At 39.7% G+C, this 18,641-nt stretch overlaps 1 protein-coding gene across 46 annotated transcripts in view; it reads left to right on the top strand.

Annotated features, from left to right (window-relative positions):
• Ttn (titin) overlaps positions 1–18,641 on the top strand; it is a 271,446-nt gene that overhangs the window by 124,083 nt on the left and 128,722 nt on the right. For 34 of the 46 annotated variants that reach the window (XM_029473037.1, XM_029473035.1, XM_029473153.1 and 31 more), the window contains 4 exons: positions 864–938; positions 3,124–3,201; positions 3,672–3,755; positions 4,008–4,091. The exons of 5 other annotated variants lie outside the window; for them this stretch is intronic. In XM_029473037.1, the coding sequence (XP_029328897.1) occupies positions 864–938; positions 3,124–3,201; positions 3,672–3,755; positions 4,008–4,091 (321 nt within the window). Of the gene's footprint in view, positions 1–863; positions 939–1,117; positions 1,193–1,411; positions 1,505–2,160; positions 2,239–2,423; positions 2,679–2,852; positions 2,937–3,123; positions 3,202–3,671; positions 3,756–4,007; positions 4,092–4,291; positions 4,376–4,571; positions 4,845–6,345; positions 6,421–7,151; positions 7,227–7,923; positions 7,980–8,015; positions 8,050–8,558; positions 8,637–9,562; positions 9,632–9,773; positions 9,867–10,012; positions 10,313–11,091; positions 11,173–11,924; positions 12,003–12,521; positions 12,606–18,330; positions 18,415–18,641 lie in introns of all 46 variants that reach the window. 7 more of the 46 variants (XM_029473093.1, XM_029473061.1, XM_029473049.1 and 4 more) reach the window with 5 other exon arrangements.

The following is an 18,641-nucleotide window of genomic DNA, read 5'->3' as shown; positions in this document are numbered from 1 at the left end:
GAACTCACTTTGTAGACCAGGCTGGCCTCGAACTCAGAAATACGCCTGCCTCTGCTTCCCGAGTGCTGGGATTAAAGGCGTGTGCCACCATGTTAAGGCTGTTGTTAGGTTTCTCTACCCACAGGGCACCCAGCATTGAATATTTGTCACTAACTGCTTTTCTAGGAAAGAAAAAGCAGTTTTCTTTTTCTTACTTAAGATGTATTTATTTATTTTGTGTGAATACAAAATAAATACAGACACTGTCACTGTCTTCAGACACACCAGAAGAGGGCAACAGACCCCATTAAAGATGGTTGTGAACCACCACCATGTGGTTGCTGGGAATTGAACTCAGGACCCCTGGAAGAGCAATCAGTGCTTTTAACCACAGAGCCATCTCTCCAGTCCCGACAAAGTAGTTTTTAATGGAAGCTAATGTGTGTGCTTATGGAGCGCAGACTCTGGGCACTTTCTTTACTATAAAATAGATAACAAAGTCATGTGCATCAACTCCTACCAGAAATGTGAAATGAATCCATACCCTCCCACTTAAGAGTTTTTGTTTACTTCTTTGAGAGGATTCTGCATGGTTTCATTGAGGCCCTTAAACACCAAGGTCCAAGATAGAAAACTTTGTGTGACATGTTGTCTATCTTAAGTGAAATGAGAATCTGTGAGCCTTCCTATGGCCTAATTGAAAGGAATGGCCACAAGGAAATCGGACATAGCTTGCTTACAGCTCTCGGGGCCTATTCTACTCACCTCTAATTCTTATTCTAGAGATTGTGGTTGCACTGCGAACATAGAGGATCAGTTATCCTAATGAGTATTTCTTGACTTGTGCCTTCCAGTCTAACATTAAACACTTTGTGCTTTTAAAGAACCCAAGAAGCCTGTCCCAGTGAAACCCGCCCAAGAACCGGTGCCTGCTAAACCCAAGGCTCCCCCACCAAAAGGTAGAGTGAGAACATTAGCAGTGATAGAGTCTTTTGTTATCCCCATCTGTCCACTGTGGATATGTGTTATAGTGGATGTGTATAAATTGTGTGTTGTATTGTATATTTCTTAAGATTTTGTTCTCACCCTTAAGAGTCTAGTTCAGGTTTGTAAATCTCTTACTATTGGTCTTTTAAAGTGCTAAAGAAAGCTGTCCCTGAAGAAAAAGCACCCCTGCCCATTCAAAAGAAACTCAAACCTCTGCCACCCAAAGGTACATGATAGAGCAGTAACTGTTCCAAACAGTGTCGTCACCTCTGTGCTGTGACTGTGTCAACCTTGACCCACCACCATGTCTTCTGCTCTCTGTTGTTGCTAATTATATTGTCTGGTTCCATTTCTTACATGCCAGGTCTTTGTGCTTTGTTGATATTTATTCTATAATGTTTGTGGGATTCATTATGATATTCTTCCATAATTAATATCTTTAAAGCTCCCGAAGAACCAAAGAAAGTTGTTGAAGAAAAAATACAGATTTCAATTACCAAACGTGAAAAGCAGCAGGTGACTGAGCCAGTCGCCAAAGGTATAACCACCTCTTCCTAGAATGGAGTCTTTTACCTGCCTCTTACACTACTTGTCACTAGCATTAGCTCTAACACGACTTCAAAATCTCTCTATAGTCTTGTATCCAGCGGCTGTGCATTGCCCCAGGCCTATGATATTCTCAAATAGAATACTTTTGTTTGAATTCAGTGACCACTTAGCATATTCCTAATATAGTTAAATTAATATAAGAAAAATCACTGAAAATTGGTAACTATTCCAAAGTCATTTTGAAGAACCTTTTAAAAAGCAAATTGAGCACCCAGGTTTTCTTATTTTATCTTAGACAACTTCTTTGCAATCTTTAGACTTTTGCAAATCTGGGGGTTTTTTAGAATAGCTTTGTAACCAGAACCATATTAAACACAAAAACAAAAACAAATCCCACCATTTCCAATTTCTTTCCAATTGCAAACTTGCTCAGGTACATAAAACTTATTTGAACACCTCTATGGGTTAACTTTGCTGTAATATTCAGAGTCCATCCCATGGAAAAACAGAAAGATTTTGATAGAGAAAATTATATGTTCTATTAGAGACAGCTACAAAAATATTCTACTTAAAGTACAAGAAGGCTAGAAATGGTTAGATGGCCTCTTTCTGACTCTAAAATTCCTTTATACTTAATATTTCAAGTGCCCATGAAGCCCAAGAGAGTTGTCCCAGAGGCAAAAATACCTGCCCCTACAAAGGAAGTGGCAGCACCTGTTAGAGGTACCTCTCTTTGCTTGTTTTGTTACTCCTCCTTGCTGTTGAATTCATGCTCAGTTCTGTGTCTACCATTATTCTGTGGGAAACGGAAAGCCTATCTTTTGTTATATGTGGGTCTGTGCTCTTAAAATGTCTCAACTTTATTGAGGAATTAGAAAATAGCCAACTTAAAGATGATATCTTTAAAGTGCCAGGGGTACCCAAAAAACGAGAACCGGAAGAGGTTGTTGTCTTCAAAGAGGAGGTGGAAGCCCATGAAGAATACATTGTAGAGGAAGAAGAGGAATATGTCCATGAAGAGGAGTATGTCCATGAAGAAGAATATGTCCATGAAGAAAAGTACGTCCATGAAGAGGAATATATCCACGAAGAGGAAGAATACCTTCATGAAGAGGAGGAGATCATAGCTGAGGAAGAGGTGGTGCCTGTGGCCCCAGTCAAAGGTAGACGAACGCTCCCGCCAATGGAAAGGAAGTGGCAGCTCAGAGTTGGGGGATCTGACTGGGGTGTTATTGGCACTGATCTCTAAGTCCTTTTTAGATGCTGAAGTATATGATACCTGTGTGCTTTTCACATATCTTCTCCAATGTTCTCAAATCTTATTGCTATCTTTAAAGTGCCTGTGGTTCCCAAGAAACCTGTTCCAGAAGAGAAAAAACCTGTTCCTGTTCCCAAAAAGAAGGAAGCACTACCAGCCAAAGGTATATACCACTCACACGACATGCACATAGACAACTTCATCTGTCTTCAAATGCTTACCTCTCTTCTGGCTACAACAATCTGTGTGTGTGTGTGTGTGTGTATTGCCATGTGCCGCTACGTTAGATATGCTTTATGTGGGTGTTGTTCCTCACAGTCAGAACTTAACTCTAAACAATGTCTTTAAAGTGCCCGAGATTCCCAAGAAGCCAGAGGAAAAAGTTCCTGTGCCTATTCCTAAAAAGGAGAAGGCTCCACCTGCCAAAGGTACAGCTCTTAATGCAGCCATTTACCCATGTGGTATAACTTGGTGAGCCTTAGTCATCCTTGCCTTGTGATGACGTTAATAACATTAACACCAGAACAAGAACCACTTAGCTGGTCACAGAAGCCAGTTGCCATATATTCATCTCCAAATGTGGCCATTCCAGCATGCTTCTATTTAACACTTGTGCCCTCTTCGGTGGAGAATTCTTAGTGAAAAACAAATTCACGCCATCAAAATGGCCAAAACCATCACCAAGCCTTTTGTGCTGTCCGTGTCTCTGTTCTGTGTTTATTTGGTGGTTTTTACTGTAACTTTCCTGCATGTCTAGCACCTTGTTTTGTAACTATTATTAGCTTCTGTCTTAGAGTGAAATTATTGACACATCTGTGATCATTCAATCGTCCCTAAGTCACTAGACCTCTCTGTGATTAGGAAAATGTGATAGTGACCTTATTTATTATCTTTTAAGTCCCGGAAGTGCCCAAGAAGCCTGTACCAGAGGAGAAGCCACCAGTACCTGTTCCCAAAAAGGTGGAACCACCACCAGCCAAAGGTATACAAACGTGCTGGAGCACACAATTTAATTTCAGATTTATACGAGAATAAAATATTTAATTAGTTCAATAATATGTTCTTTAGGTACACCACTTTAGTATCATCTCTTTACAAAAACAGATATCTATTTTTGAAATGAAATGCTGCTGTGGGGTTTCTTCACTATGATTTTATCATAATTTTCCAGACTATGCTTGGATTCAATGATTTTTGTGTTGTATAAAATTTTCTCTAAATCATTTCTTTAAAGTGCCAGAAGTGCCGAAGAAACCTGTGCCTGAGAAGAAGGTACCAGCGCCTACTCCTAAGAAAGTAGAGGCTCCGCCTGCAAAAGGTACATTATTTCATCATTTACACACAAGGGGGGAGTCTCACATTAGTGTTCATTCATAAGAAAATGTCCCTGTACTAACTACAAGCTTATAAAAGTGTCTTGCTAAAAATGTCTTCCATATGGTGTGATCCCTTATCACACCTACGGCTATAAAACACTGTGGAAGGACACATTCTTAAAGACAAATGGTATCTTTAAAGTGCCAGAGGTGCCCAAGAAACCCATTCCAGAAGAAAAGAAACCAACACCTCTTCTGAAAAAAATGGAAGCCCCACCCCCGAAAGGTACATTAGTCTTGGGCAGAACTGGGACAAGGGGAACATGGCCAGTGCTGTAGAGGTCCCACTAACCATCTTGCTTGATAATGTGTACATCGGTGGTCATTGTAACCAACGAGTGTTTGCTTTTCATGTTACCCTGCTATCATTCATATTTTACACAAGCATAGAATTTGTATAAATTGAATAAATATCTTTAAAGCGCCAAAGAAACGGGAGGTAGTCCCAGTTCCTGTGGCTCTACCTCGGGAAGAAGAAGAAGAAGAAGTGCCATTTGAGGAAGTTCCTGAAGAGGAAATTCTACCTGAGGAAGAAGTTCCATCTGAGGAGGAAGCTCCACCTGAAGAAGAAGTTCCACCAGAGGAAGAGGAAGTTCTTCCTGAAGAAGAGGAAGTTCTTCCTGAAGAAGAGGAAGTTCAACCTGAGGAAGAAGCTCTTCCAGAGATTAAACCTAAGGTGCCGAAACCTGCACCAGGTACAGCAGTTCTTGGAATCAAGACTTTTTATGTTGGTGTCTGCCTCCCCATCTTGATTTGTCTCTTACTTTATATAATCGCTTATGATGTTGTCGTCAAGGCCTTGTGTTATCAAAGGCACATCTTCATCTTGCCTTCTGCACCTGTTTTGTATGTCTGTCCATTGTAAATTATCTTCACGTCTTCAAATTCTATTTGACATTTGTTTGTTTGTTTGTTTGTGGTCCTCTCCTTGAATGTATTTAGTTATCCATGTGATATTGCATGTGGTTCTTAATGTCTTTAAATGAAATGTCTTTAAGTGCCAAAGAAAACTGTCCCTGAGAAGAAAGTCCCCGTTCCTGTTCCTAAAAAAGTGGAGCCTCCACCACCTCCCAAAGGTATACCACCACCACCGCCCCCGAGTGAGCACACAGCCCCCACCCTCTGACGGATAGCTTTATCAGATGGGTCTCTTATAAAAGGGACAGCCAATTTTACTTCCAAAGCTGATGAGGACACTGATAAGCCATTATTTTCTATTAGATGCTGCACACACAGTATTAGTTTATATGATAGGTTAAAGGCAGTATTATCACACAGCTACTGCAAAATGTCCACTCGGCTTGATGTAATTTTATTAAAACCATGTAATATCTCATATAGATTCTCTGAACATCTAAATTATCTATAAGAAAAATTTTACCTGGAAAGGCATACATTAATGGTTTTTTAATTAATTATTTTATTTATTTACATTCTAAATGTTTTATGTTTTAAATTTCATCCTTTGTACTCACTTGCAATAAGTGCCTTTGTGATGCTAGCCTGAAAAGGAAAAACAATGTATTTATCAAAACACTGATTCATAGTTTATGTCAAAGTACTGACTGTATTAAAACCTTAGTAGTTTATATCTTTCAAAACATAAAAATGGATGGAAACACAACACGTTTTGATTTAACCTTGACTTTGAACTTTGAACAGAGGAGACTTTGCTGTTCTACTCTGAGTCCTATTGCCAATCTGAGCCTTAGTTAGCTCCTTCACAAAATGGGGATTCTAATAAATAATATTACTATAAGATGAAATAAGACAAGATATATTGTTGCATCATTGAAAATTAGTATTTGCCATCATAGATCAGGTCATGGTACAGAACCTAGGAAGTGTGTTCATACCTTAAACTACAATAATGTTTCCCCAAAAGCCATGATGGCAACATTTTAAATAAGTATCATGTTTTCCACCAGGCTGTACAGCCACATGAATTTTCAGATAGGTATTAGCTAGGTTATTAGCAAAATTTAAGCCAAGGAAATGATAGCATCTGGACTCAATAACCAGCTGTTTGCTGATGCCTTGCCTAGCAAATTCCAGTCATCTCCTGTTGGGCTGCAGCTCAGATTCCCTCCCTCTTCTGAGTGAATGTTGCATGATGGTTTTCCTGTGTGGATAGACTTCTTACTTTCTTTCTTGCTCTTCAAAATACGTTCTTATCATGAAATGATGTCTTTAAAGTGCCTGAGATCAAGAAGAAAGTGCCAGAGAAGAAAGTAGTTGTTCCCAAGAAAGAGGAGGCTCCTCCCACCAAAGGTATAATACCTCCAATGTTCTTGCATTCCCAAGCACCTGGGACACGCTCCTTCCTTCACACACTAAGTCAAAATGCCCTATCTGCTATTTGTGAACGTCACTTCTGTTATTGTTGTGCATGGTGTCCTTGTGTTTGTGAGACTGAAATTTCAAAATATCTTTAAAGTTCCTGTGGTTCCTAAGAAGCCTGAACCAGAAAAGAAGGTGCCTGTCCCTGCCCCTAAGAAAGCAGTGGTTCCTCCCGCCAAAGGTACATTCTTATTGGCTGCTCCATTATTGACCTGAGAGGTCATCCGCATAGGATGTTCAGCGCACAGGCTGGCATTCTCGGATCTGTCACTGACCTTTGTCACTGTTCCTCTGTTGTACCTGTGCGTCTGTTGTGTTCATTTCCCACTTTGTGTGAGTGTTGGGTTTTTGGCCTTGTTTTTCCTTTGTATGTTATTCCTGAAAATTAAAATGACAGATATTATATATCTTTAAAGAGCCAGAAGTGACCTAGTACTTGTAACTCTTGCTAAAAAAGAAGTCAGTCCTGCTACAAAAGATAGTCTCATGATGGATCTGCAAGCCTCTTCGTGAGCTCCTTAACTGTGACCATGTCAACGTGTCGTCCCCTTCTCTGTGCTGTGCTGTTTACTCTCTTGGGTTGAAAATGTGAACTTTGGTCTTTAAGTAGTCTTCTTCAGCGTATGAGTTTTAAGTGTCTAAACCAATCAATGTCTTTTAAGTTCCTGAGGTGCCTAAGAAGGTGGAAGAAAGACGGATCGTCCCCCCTAAAGAAGAGGAAGTTCCACCAGCTGAAGGTAGATGACTTCCTAAGAAGCCAGTTCTAAGTGCTCCTGTCTTATCCTTATCTCATACATAGAGGAGATACTACACACGTCACTGTAGAGATAAATAGACCTTCTAGCTCTGATAGAAAGTAGTGCTTGCCTAGGAGGGGCTGGGCAGGCCAGGTTCTTAGTGTTCTTGCACAGCGGTGCCTGTGTATTTGTGGCTTGTTTCAATGGAAATCTGAAATGGACCCACTGACCCCTGTTCTTCTCTCCCTCACTAACTCTGTGAAATCAACGTTTTGTCTTTGTATGTGACTACTGAGAAGAATTTCCTCACGCAATGCCTTCAGGAGTCGTGATGGAAAAAGGCTTTCCCAGAATAAGCTCAGATAAACTTGAACAACTAGTGCAGAAAATCTGACTTTGTAATTATTTAGGAACAGGCTAGGTGCTTATTACAATAATTAGAATAATTGCTTTTTAAAAAATCTTCCCACCTTCACTAAAAAAATAATAATTCCAACTAAGTCCTCTGGGGCCCCTTCCAGTTTCAACATTGGAATATTTTAAAGACTGGACTTTTTTTTTTTTTTTTTTTTAGAATAGAGAGTGCTCATGAGCACTTAAGAGGCCGAGTGTTTTTTCAAGATGGTTTAATTTTAATCTAACATATCTAACATTCAAAGGACTTAAAACAATAATTTACAAAATAATTTGTTTCAAGTATATGAGGAGGCTGAAGAACCCACTCCAGAAGAGATTCCAGAAGAGCCACCTAGCGTAGAGGAAGAAGAGATAGTGGAGGAAGAGGAGGAGGAGGAGGAGGAGGAGGAGGTGCTGCCACCTAGAGGTACAGCCACTTTGATGAGTTGGACATCCCAAAACCTTGGTGCTCAGAACTGTCTAGCCCTAATCTTCAGCCACATACTTTCCTGCTAGCACATCCATGAGGCCTGGAGAGTGCACACTCCTGGTAGCTGAAGCTTTGTGGGCCTTTCCTTCTCCCCAGCTTTTCCTCCTTCCCTGCACTCTGACTATCAATTTTCTGTTACTAAATCCTTCCCCCTAGTTTGCAATCCTCAATTTTGATTTCAGTTCAAATGCTGGAGAACAATCTATGTGTGTGATGAAAGCATTCGCTTTTAAGAATAATTCTTAAACCATGTATCCCTGAAGACTGAAATCTTGGCAGAGTTGCTGTGACACTCCCTTGGGGGCGGTATTATTATCACTAGGTTGCTAACATCTTCCTAAAATAAATCAGTGTTTTGTGTTGCTTTGTTTATAGTTTGTAAATGGGGTGTTGTTCTGTTCATTGCATGTGACTTTTGTCAACATGTCCATAAAATATCTTTTAAGCACCTGAAGTGGTGAAGAAAGCAGTACCCGAAGCTCCCACTCCTGTCCCTAAGAAAGTGGAGGCACCCCCCGCAAAAGGTATAGCAACCCCTGCCACTTCCTTAGCCCCACAGTGATGTTTTTTTTTTCTAAAAAGTTCTGTGTCTTCTTTCGCTTCTTCCTTAAAGTAACTGTCGCAGAGAACTGACTAATTACAATTTAAAATGCCACGTATTGCATTTCCTTAGATGTCCGACAGTATCAGTCGGTAAATAATGAATCTACATGTGGTGTGGATTACATTAGAAGTTTCTTAATTTAAGTAGCTGGAAATTTTGATGCCCCATCATGATCGCTCTGTATTTAAGGACATGACAAGTAACCCTTCCTACCCTCATATAATTCCTAGACTTCTTTCCATTATATGACTAAATTCACATTACGTGTTATAACCGTTTTCCCTACATGTACTCTTTTAAACAGAGAAAAAAAATCTGTTCTGATACTTAGGTAATAAGTTTAAAGTCCCCGTGTCAGTTTTACCATAGTTAACCCGGAAATTCAGGGTTATAGAATTTCCTTTCTTGTTGCTTCTTAGTTCAATTAATGCTCCAGACTGCATCTTCAGCAACCATGGCCCTCTGCCCCCTTCACAGCAGACTCCTCAGCCTGTAGCATCATGCCCAACAGTTCCTGAGGCCTAGGTCAGGCTACAGAGACTCTAGGGTGATAATCAGGTCGAAAAAAAAAAATCATCAAATTAAAAATAGTAAAATTAGGCCCAGTATTAGTAACCTCTGCTGTTTTGAAAATAGCAAAGATTCTTTGTGGGCACGTGTTGGCTTCTAAGGACATAGATAGCACAAGTGAGTGTTTGGAAGAGGATCCCTGTTACCTGTAAGACAGTTGGCCCACAGCACAGATTAATGTCCTACATGCACTGACGGAGCCACTGGTGTCTGGGGGTTTGTGTGTGTGTGTTGTTGAGCGTTGTTGTCTGACCGGGGCACCTAATGTCTTTAAAGTGCCAAAGAAAATTCCTGAGGAAAAGGTTCCCGTGCCGGTCCAGAAAAAAGAGGCCCCACCAGCCAAAGGTACACTTTCTCTTTTAAACCCAACGTCCTTTAGCCACTCTTCATTAAGCTATGTTTTATGTCCATGTGTCTTATTATTTGGTGTGCAATGTCCAGGGGCTTACTCTTGGTGGTTGTAAATATTTAAAATGTGTCTTTAAAGTGCCTGAAGTGCCAAAGAAAGTCCCAGAAAAGAAGAAAATCCCTGAAAAGAAAGTCCCTGTGCCCAAAAAGGAAGCTGTTCCCCCCGCTAAAGGTATTTTCTGGAAAGTTCTTTGATCTTCATGTTCTTTCACGGGAGCCTTCTTTTACTTGTTTTTCTTACATTTTGAATTGACATCTGTTTCATCTTATTGTTTAAAAAAAAATATAGCAAATCTCTTAAAGCCGATGCTCTTTCAGGGAAAGCTGTTTTTGAAGAAAAAATATCAGTTGCCTACCAGCAAGAAGAACTAGTCCAAGAAAGAATAGAGCTCGAACTCGTGGAAGCCAAGGTGGAAGAGGCTTTCGAAGAAGAGGAGTTCCACGAGGTGCAGGAGTCCTTTGAGGAAGAAGAGTTCCACGAGGTGGAGGAGTTCATCAGAGTGGAAGAGCGCAGGTTCCAAGAAGAGCACAAAGTGGAAGAAGTCCACAGGGTCATTGAGTTCCTAGAGGCTGAAGAAGTGGAAGTATACGAAAAGCCCAAAATTCCACCTAAAAAAGGTATAGGGGATCCTGCAGATGCTATAGTTTGTTATAGCTTGCGCTTACCAACTTTGTTTCCAAAGTACCTTGCAGGCTCAGTTCAGGACATCGGCCCAGGAACTACTTTAAGCATGAGTTTAAGTTGTTTGATTCAGAAAGTGACAAGGTATAGAGGATAACCACACAGAGTCATCCATTTTTACAGGCACAGGAATTAAGCTTGATACTTACTGACTTAGCTCCATGCTCCATACACTGCTGTCTGATGGTGTGGATTCTTTTTTATAGTCTAGCAAGAGTTGCGTGATTATCACAGGTACCAGCATAACAGGTGTCATTCATTCACTGACACACTTCTCAGTTTACTGAGGAATTTATGGTCTCAGCAGAGCAACCATTCTCATTTGAGTCATCTGTGCACTAACTAATACTTACCCATTGAAAGCATTTGCCATTTTGTGGTTATCTTCATCAGAGAAAGAATGAAGTAAATGAAGCACTAGCCATGGTACCCAAATTCTAGTAAATTCTAAGGACAGGACATAGTGCTGCACATACATAGTCTACAGGACTACTCCAGATCAGGCCCAAATGAATACCTGATATAATGGAATCTGTATGTTTTACATAGCAGTGTGTTGTATAAATGACAAAATCACAGCTTTCTTGAAGCAGGCATAATGTAAATGTAAAAAATATGAACTGTTTTCTGAGACCACATTGTACAGTTTTAATATAAGTGGTGCTTCATAGTATTTTATGAGTCTATTCTAAACCAAACACTAATATCTTTAAAGGACCTGAGGTATCTGAGAAAGTCATCCCTCCAAAAAAGCCACCCACTAAAGTCATTCCTCGAAAAGAGCCACCAGCTAAAGGTATTTTATGCAAAAACTGTACTCACAGAACTGTCTTCAGCTGCTTCTTCATTGCTTGACAATTGCTTTATGTTTGACTTGGTGTTTTTGTTCCCTGTTTTGTGTTAGGGGAATGTCAAAATAATTAATATCTTTAAATGACCAAAAGCAGGTCTACAAACACAGATGTCACTGTTGTTATCCTAAAACAGCCAAACCCAAACACCTAGTGACCAAAGTGTGAATGTGGGCATCCTTTGGTGTATTTGATTATCTGTTCTCTGATATCCTTAATGATAGACTTCTATTTCCCTATTCATTATTGATAGACCCCTGTTTCTCTATGTATTATTGATGTATTAAGCTATTGGTTGTAAATACATCATGGATATGTGGTAGTGCCCCTCCTTTATTCATTAGCATCATCCTTATTAATACATAATTTGAGGCTATGAATGAGAATATAGTAAAGCTATCACTGAAGAAAACGGTGCAATTATCCTGCCAGGGTGAGCAGAAGGGCACCATATACCAGCATGTTGTCATTTGTCCACATCAACCTTTGTTGGTGTAACTTGGGTGTTCCATGGACTTTCATGGTCATGTTTGATGTCAAAAGTCAACTCTGTAAAGTGCCGTCTTGCGTGTGTAAAGCAATGTCTCTGCTTTGTAATGTGACTGTTCTGCTTTCATTGTACATCTCTTACATTTTGCCTGCTAAGATCTTTCTGAGTGTTTCAAAGTAAAGAAAGTTATCCCTGCTGTCTTTAAAGTACCTGAGGTGACCAAGAAAACGGTGGTTGAAGAAAAAGTCCGTGCTCCTGAAGAACCGAAGGTGTCGGCACCTAAAGGTACCTGCCTCTGCTGATTCTCCAGCAGCAGCAAATCCCCATGCATCACTTTCCACAAAGGAGAAAAAGAGCACTCTTTCCTCAGGGCCAGGAGGCAGCTGCAAATGGCAGAAATTGCCATTTATATTCTATCCTACAATCTTGCCATTTTTGCTCTGGTGGAAAACATCATTAAGTCTACAGGTCTTTCTCATTTTGGCCATCTTATTAGGCAGTCATGAACATTGGTCTCTGAGCTTTTCTTCCCTATGGAGTTGACATTGGAATCTCTGCCTTATAGCCCTTGAAATAAGCTCTAAATAACAATAGAAAGTGCTACTGACCCCCCCCCCCAAAACAAGTTGTCTCTAATAAGAATCATCAACAAGGCAGTTGAGAGACATAGAGTACACTGGCTTAACATTTTGGACATTTTATTTAATAGATCTCCCCCTACTCCCCCACCCCCCCGCTTTACTCTTGCTATTTTATACCTAATTATGACATTCTTGAAAATAAGACAAATAAATATCTTTAAAGCACCCGAAGTACCAAAGAAAATCACTCCAGAAGAAAAAGTCCGTGAAGCTGCTCCTAAAAAGCCTGAAGTTCCACCACCTAAAGGTGCGCACTGATGCTAATAACCCCAAGGTGAAATGGCTCTTGCTGCGTTTATTGTGTAATGTGAACGAGTGCCCCATCAAATCTTTGTGACTCTTTTTTAAGAGTATTATATTCTTAATATCCTTTATATGTTTTTAATAGTAATTAGTCATACTAATATCTTTAAAGTTCCTGAGGTGCCTAAGAAAATTATTCAAGAAGAAAAATTACCCGTTGTTCTTCCTGAAGACACAGAGATATACAGTGAGTTCAAAGACGCTAATGATTCCCCCTCGTTTTGTCTGTGTTCTGAATCTACTGTGTCTGTCAACATAGAATTAAAATGCAAATATACTAATATCTTTATAAAAGCCATGCATGCTAAAATGTTGGCTAAAATTAAGACATCTGAATATCCATCAGCCTTAGAGAAGTTACTCTTCCTTATCAATGTAAAAAGTAAGTTATCCTATGCCTATAACATTACCAGACTTTAGAAAAGTCATATGTCCTACGAAGTTATCTATTCTATACACAAACATCTCTTCACAAGCAATTTACAGGGATGGAGAGATAGCTTAGCAGTTAAGAGCACTAACTACTCTTCCAAAGGTACTGAGTTCAAATCCCAGCAACCACATGATGGCTCACAACCATCTATAATGAGATCTGATGCCCTCTTCTGATGTGTCTGAAGACATCTACAGTGTCCTTATATATAATAAATAAATAAATATTTTTTTAAAAAAGAAGCAATTTACATTTTCCAGACCATGAAGTAACTTACCTTAACTCTATACTAATATTGTAGAGTTTTCAAAATCAAGATGACCCAATGTTACCGTTTTTACTCTTCACCATAATAATTAAGGTTTAGACAGTGCTGCTCAAATGATCATAGATTTATATAAAATTTAAAAAACAACTAGGGCCCCAGGAGAAGAAGCAATGATTTTTTTTCTTGTTTCAAAAATTATAGCCAGGCAGTGGTGGCACACACCTTTAATCCCAGCTCTTGGGAGGCAGAAGCAGGCAGATTTCTGAGTTTGAGGCCAGCCTGGTCTACAAAGTGAGTTCCAGGACAGCCAGGACTATACAGAGAAACCCTGTCTTGAAACAACAACAACAACAATAAAACCTATCTATCTATCTATCTATCTATCTATCTATCTATCTATGTAATTTAAATAGTAAGATAACTTAAGTAGTGAAATATTCTGAGTAGACTTGCTATCCTAAATGGTAAACATGGTAATACCCAATATAATCTTCCACTTTATTTTTCAACCTAGAAAGCTCCTGATTAAAACTGATCTTATAGTACTTTGAGATTAATGTATATGATCACCTCCTCCTGCCTGTTCTATCCTTAAAACTGGTTATTGTTACCAGACGAGGTTCCTTTGTAAATGCTGGAAGAATCGTTTATCCTTCTCATATGCTTTTCTCCCATTTATCTCCTCACTTTAATTTCCCTTCAAGTGTTCTACCACAGAGCTGTAGTCTCCTCTCTGTTCTTTTTAGCTTCTAATTTCTAAGTTATTTCCACATGTTTATCATACTATGGAGCCATAAATCAAATTTGATCTTTAAAGTGTACATAAGTATTTGCCTAGAAATACAGAGGACCACTCAATTGTAATAGGTCAAATACAGAAAGTGGATTTCCCATATTCAACACACTATCATCCCTATTCCTAATGCACACATGATCTAAAAATGACACCCATATGACAATAGCTTCCCTAAGGTAAAATGGAAAAAAAATGATATGGTTCCTGTCTGGTAAATTCCTCGATTTTGTTACCATAATCGTGAAGAAATTCTGAGCATCCTTTATCCTAAAACTGGGAATGAAACTCGTTGCTGCTCAGTTCATGCTTGTCACTAATTTGTGTGTATGCACCACTGTGAACCTGGGTGATGAACATGTGCAATGTCTTAGTACCGCCTTAGTACATGTCTTAGTACCGTCCTCCATCTATCTTGAAACACTTGTAGTTACACATGCACTAATATCTTTAAAGTGTATGAAGCATCTGAAGAGACAGTCATAGAAGAAGAGCATGTCACTCTTCCTCAGAAGGCAAGACTCAAAGTGGCAAAAGGTATCTAGCACCCCTGACTCGATCTGAATGAAATTTACTTGGGAGTTCTCTTTAGAAACGTAATATTCTTCATTACCTTTCATAATATAATTGCACCCGTGTCTTTTAAGTGCCTGCACCACCCCAAACAGTTGTTACAGAAGAGAAAACATTTGTGACCATTCGTAAAACGAGGGAAACCCTGGCACTCAAAGGTATATTTCAACTGCTTCAAAACGATGATTATCTTTGGCTTTAAGATCCCCAAAACTGCATGCTATATAATTCACTGGTTTTTCTTTTACAATATCTAAGTGTAAATCTACTAATATCTTTAAAGAGTCTGAAACAACCCGGGAAGCGTTTCCAGAGCTGAAGTCATATAAGGCTGTCCCTGAAATTCCTGAGCCTCCTCCACCTGAAGGTATAAACTCTTGTCATGAGATTCTAAACAAGAAAACCTTCTATCTTGTGTTTGTTAAATGTTCCCTGTTTTGTGTGTATTGTCCCAAAATCTAAAATATTAATATCTTTAAAGCATCTCTCAGAAATGCCTGAGACAAAGGAGCTATCTAGGACTTGCCCCAAACAAGTCAAGACCCATCAAGACTGTGTGCAAGGACAGACTATTAGAAGAAAACAAGCATTCTAAGTTAAAGCCTTCTTGCCTAGCTTTCTTTGTGCTTCACATCATTGTTTTTTGCCTCTTCTCAATTATTTTTTTTAAAATACTAATATCTTTAAAGACCTTGAAATCATTGAAGACGTGCTTCCGGAGAAGCGACCTCCTGCATCCAAGAGAAGAAAAACTCAACTTCCGACAGGTACAACGGAGGAGAACATCCGGTTTCTTATCTTAACATGTAGTTTTAGCTAACATGTGTGAGCTTACTAATCTCTTTAAAACCCAGTGGTTGACAAAGAAATGGATCCCCAAGAATTACACTCAACCAACTGAATATCTACAGCGAACCATTTAGAAGGAAAAAAACTCGCACATGAAAGAACTTACAGTTTATCTATAAGAACTGCAGAGAAAACACGAAATGTTTGATGTTGCTCAAATATGACTCAGATGTGTTCTTTAATGGAGAAGAATGGCTATAACTTATGAGATAAAAGCCAGACTAGCTAGAAACAACAGGAGAGCTTTATGACAGATGTAACTCTACAACTAGATTGAGAGCTGGCTTAACTCATGTGCCTCTAAAGCAGTAATCGGTGACATCAAATGACAAAGGTTCTGTCATGAGCCTCATGACAATGCTTCAACCTTCCCTAGAGTTAAAAGTCCCGTTTCTATCACCATGCATACTGTTAGTTTTCAGGATGGCCTTCCTCCTAAAGTCATGGCCCAGACAAGCATGACCATACAACTGACTTCAAGTTTGACTTAACTGTCAGAAATAGCTTTCGGGACAGCTCAGGACTTGATGTGAAATTGATTTACTGTGATATCATCCTAGAGCAGAGAACAAGTCATTCCAGTCCCATGGCCTATATTTTTTTTTCAAACATCACACTTTTTCCTTTTAACTTCAATTACTTTTAGATAAATCAAAACTCAGAAAGTTTCAAAGGCTTTCCAGGTCACAACCTCTAAGTGTTATAATTTAGAAAATATCCAAATAATTTGACTATTTTTTTCTCTATCTGGAATCTTTTGCTCATCCTCTCACAGCCCCTTTAGGGTAGGTGTGAGGAAATTAAAAGCACAAGGAACGAGACTTGGTTCCTCTCCTCGGGAGCCCACACCCCCTTATATCCTTGAAGGACCCCAGTAGCAACAAAAACCGCTCTGGTTCACTTTGTGGGATTAATGTCTCAACTGACCCTTTTAACCTCTGACTCTGATACTAATATCTTCAAAGCACCAGAAGCTCCGAGAGAGATGCCTCCTGAAATGAACACCTTTGAAGAAATTTCTGTAGAGCCAGAAACGCTGCCCACCCAAGGTACATGTCACCACCGAACACATGTGAAAGAAGAAATTACACAACTTCAAGACTTAAAACTATTTTTACTAATATTCTTCCTAACTCCTTTATGTAAATATACTAATATCTTTAAGTCAGCTGAAGTTCCAGTATATTCCATCTAGAAAGTATTTGTAACAATGCTGCCAAAACAAAAATCCTATTATGAGCATTCACCCAATAAGTAGAGTCCTGTCTCAGTCTCTATGGGAAATTCCAGGATGTCCCTGCCCCACCCAGATACCAAAAATCTATGGATTCTCAAGTTCCTTGCATAAAATCAGATCAAATTTGCATATCACCAAAGTAATGTTAGCACTGACTTTCAAGCATCCTCAGATCACTTATGGCCTAATAGAATTTAAACAGTATATAAATAGTCTCAACCTGTGTTGGTTGGGAACTAATAACGAAGAAATAGTGTGTGTATGGATTCAGTGCAGGTAGCTCTTCCACCCATGGGTGAATGCAGGAGGCAGAAAGCTAGCTTTTATTTACAGTGACTACATAGAAGAAATGCAGGCCCCTCTTATTGAGAATCACACAAATTCCTGCACATTAGTTTATTGGTGGATGAGGGGGGAGTAGGGAAGGAAAGAGAAGCAATCTCTAGAACGTTACAAGCTATTTAACTATAGCTACTGTGTCCATTAATCATTTTTAAATCTGAAATGTGAAATACTAATATCTTTTAAGAACCTGAAGCCCCCACTGAAGTTGATGTTGCAAAGAGAGCCCCTTCAAAACCCAGAGGCGCTCCCGCAGTTACAGGTATGAGCTCTTACAAGGCTCAGGAGCTAGTGATAGTAGTCTTTGAAAGTACTTTCTTCTTCCTGGCGACTTTCACACTAAATGTAAAAACAACAATTTCTTGAAGTGCTGGACACTTACCAAGAAGCCACAGTAGAGAAGAAAACACTTCGGATTTCTCGCAAAAAGCCTGAGCTTCCTTCAGATGAAGAAGGTATATCTTTCTGGAAGTGTGAAAGGGCAGGAAATGTCTTCTGCTGTCTACACGTATTTTCTGTTTGTCATAATTAAGTTCAGCTCCTAAATGTCAAAATATTAATATCTTTAAAGTGCCCGAGGCTCCCAGAGAAGTTGTGGCCAAAAAGAAAGTGCCCCCTCCCCAAGTGCCGGAAGTTGTACCTGTGAAAGGTACATGCTTGACTCTCTCCATGGGAGGGCAAGGGGGAATACAGGAAGGCTTGAGGTGTCTGTGGTGTGTAAACGTAGCTTCTGTACATGTGGGCTGCTTTGACTCAGTGCAAATGTACTAATGTCCTCAAAGAATGTAAATCTCCTAAGGAAGTGCCCCACCAAAAGAAAGTCACCAGTGCGAAGCCCAAGGTGCCAACCATTGCCAGTACTGGTTAACACTGAAAGGTCTTAGGGGATAAAAATGAAAGTTCCTTCGGCTTAAATACTGTTCTTGTGTGTCTACTGATATTTGTACTTTCGACCTGTAAAACGTACTAATCTCTTTGAAGTGCCTGGGGCTCCTAAAGAGGTTGTCTCTGAAAGGAAATTGCTTGAGGAACCACCTAAAAAGCCAGCAGTCCGGCCAGTCACAGGTATTCTTCAATGACCTGAGGCTTCATAGGGCCTAAGTCTGGTCTTGAAAAGATTTCATTCTGCTGGTCTTCATAAATCTTACACAGAATCTCACTGATCTCTTTGAAGTGCCTGAGGAGCCCAAAGAGGTCATCCCTGAAAAGAAAGTGTCCCTGGTGCCTCCTAAAAAGCCAGCAGCCCCACCTGTCACAGGTACTTTGTCCCTGGCCTGAGGTTTCACAGTATCTCACTCTTGTTCTTCATCCTACTAGTCAGACACCCTAATGTAGTTTTACTAATCTCTTTTAAGTGCCTGAGGCACCTGAAGAGGTCTTCTCTGAAGACGAAGAGCCCCTGGCACCCCTTCAAGAGCCAGAAGCCCCACCTGCCAAAGGTATTTCTCACAGACTTCAGGGTTCATGAGATCTCACTCTTGTACT

This window comes from Mus caroli, chromosome 2 (assembly GCF_900094665.2).
Source record: "Mus caroli chromosome 2, CAROLI_EIJ_v1.1, whole genome shotgun sequence".
Taxonomy (NCBI): domain Eukaryota; kingdom Metazoa; phylum Chordata; class Mammalia; order Rodentia; family Muridae; genus Mus; species Mus caroli.
The sequence above is the reverse complement of the archived record's forward strand: the minus strand, read 5'-3'. Positions and strand labels throughout refer to the sequence as shown.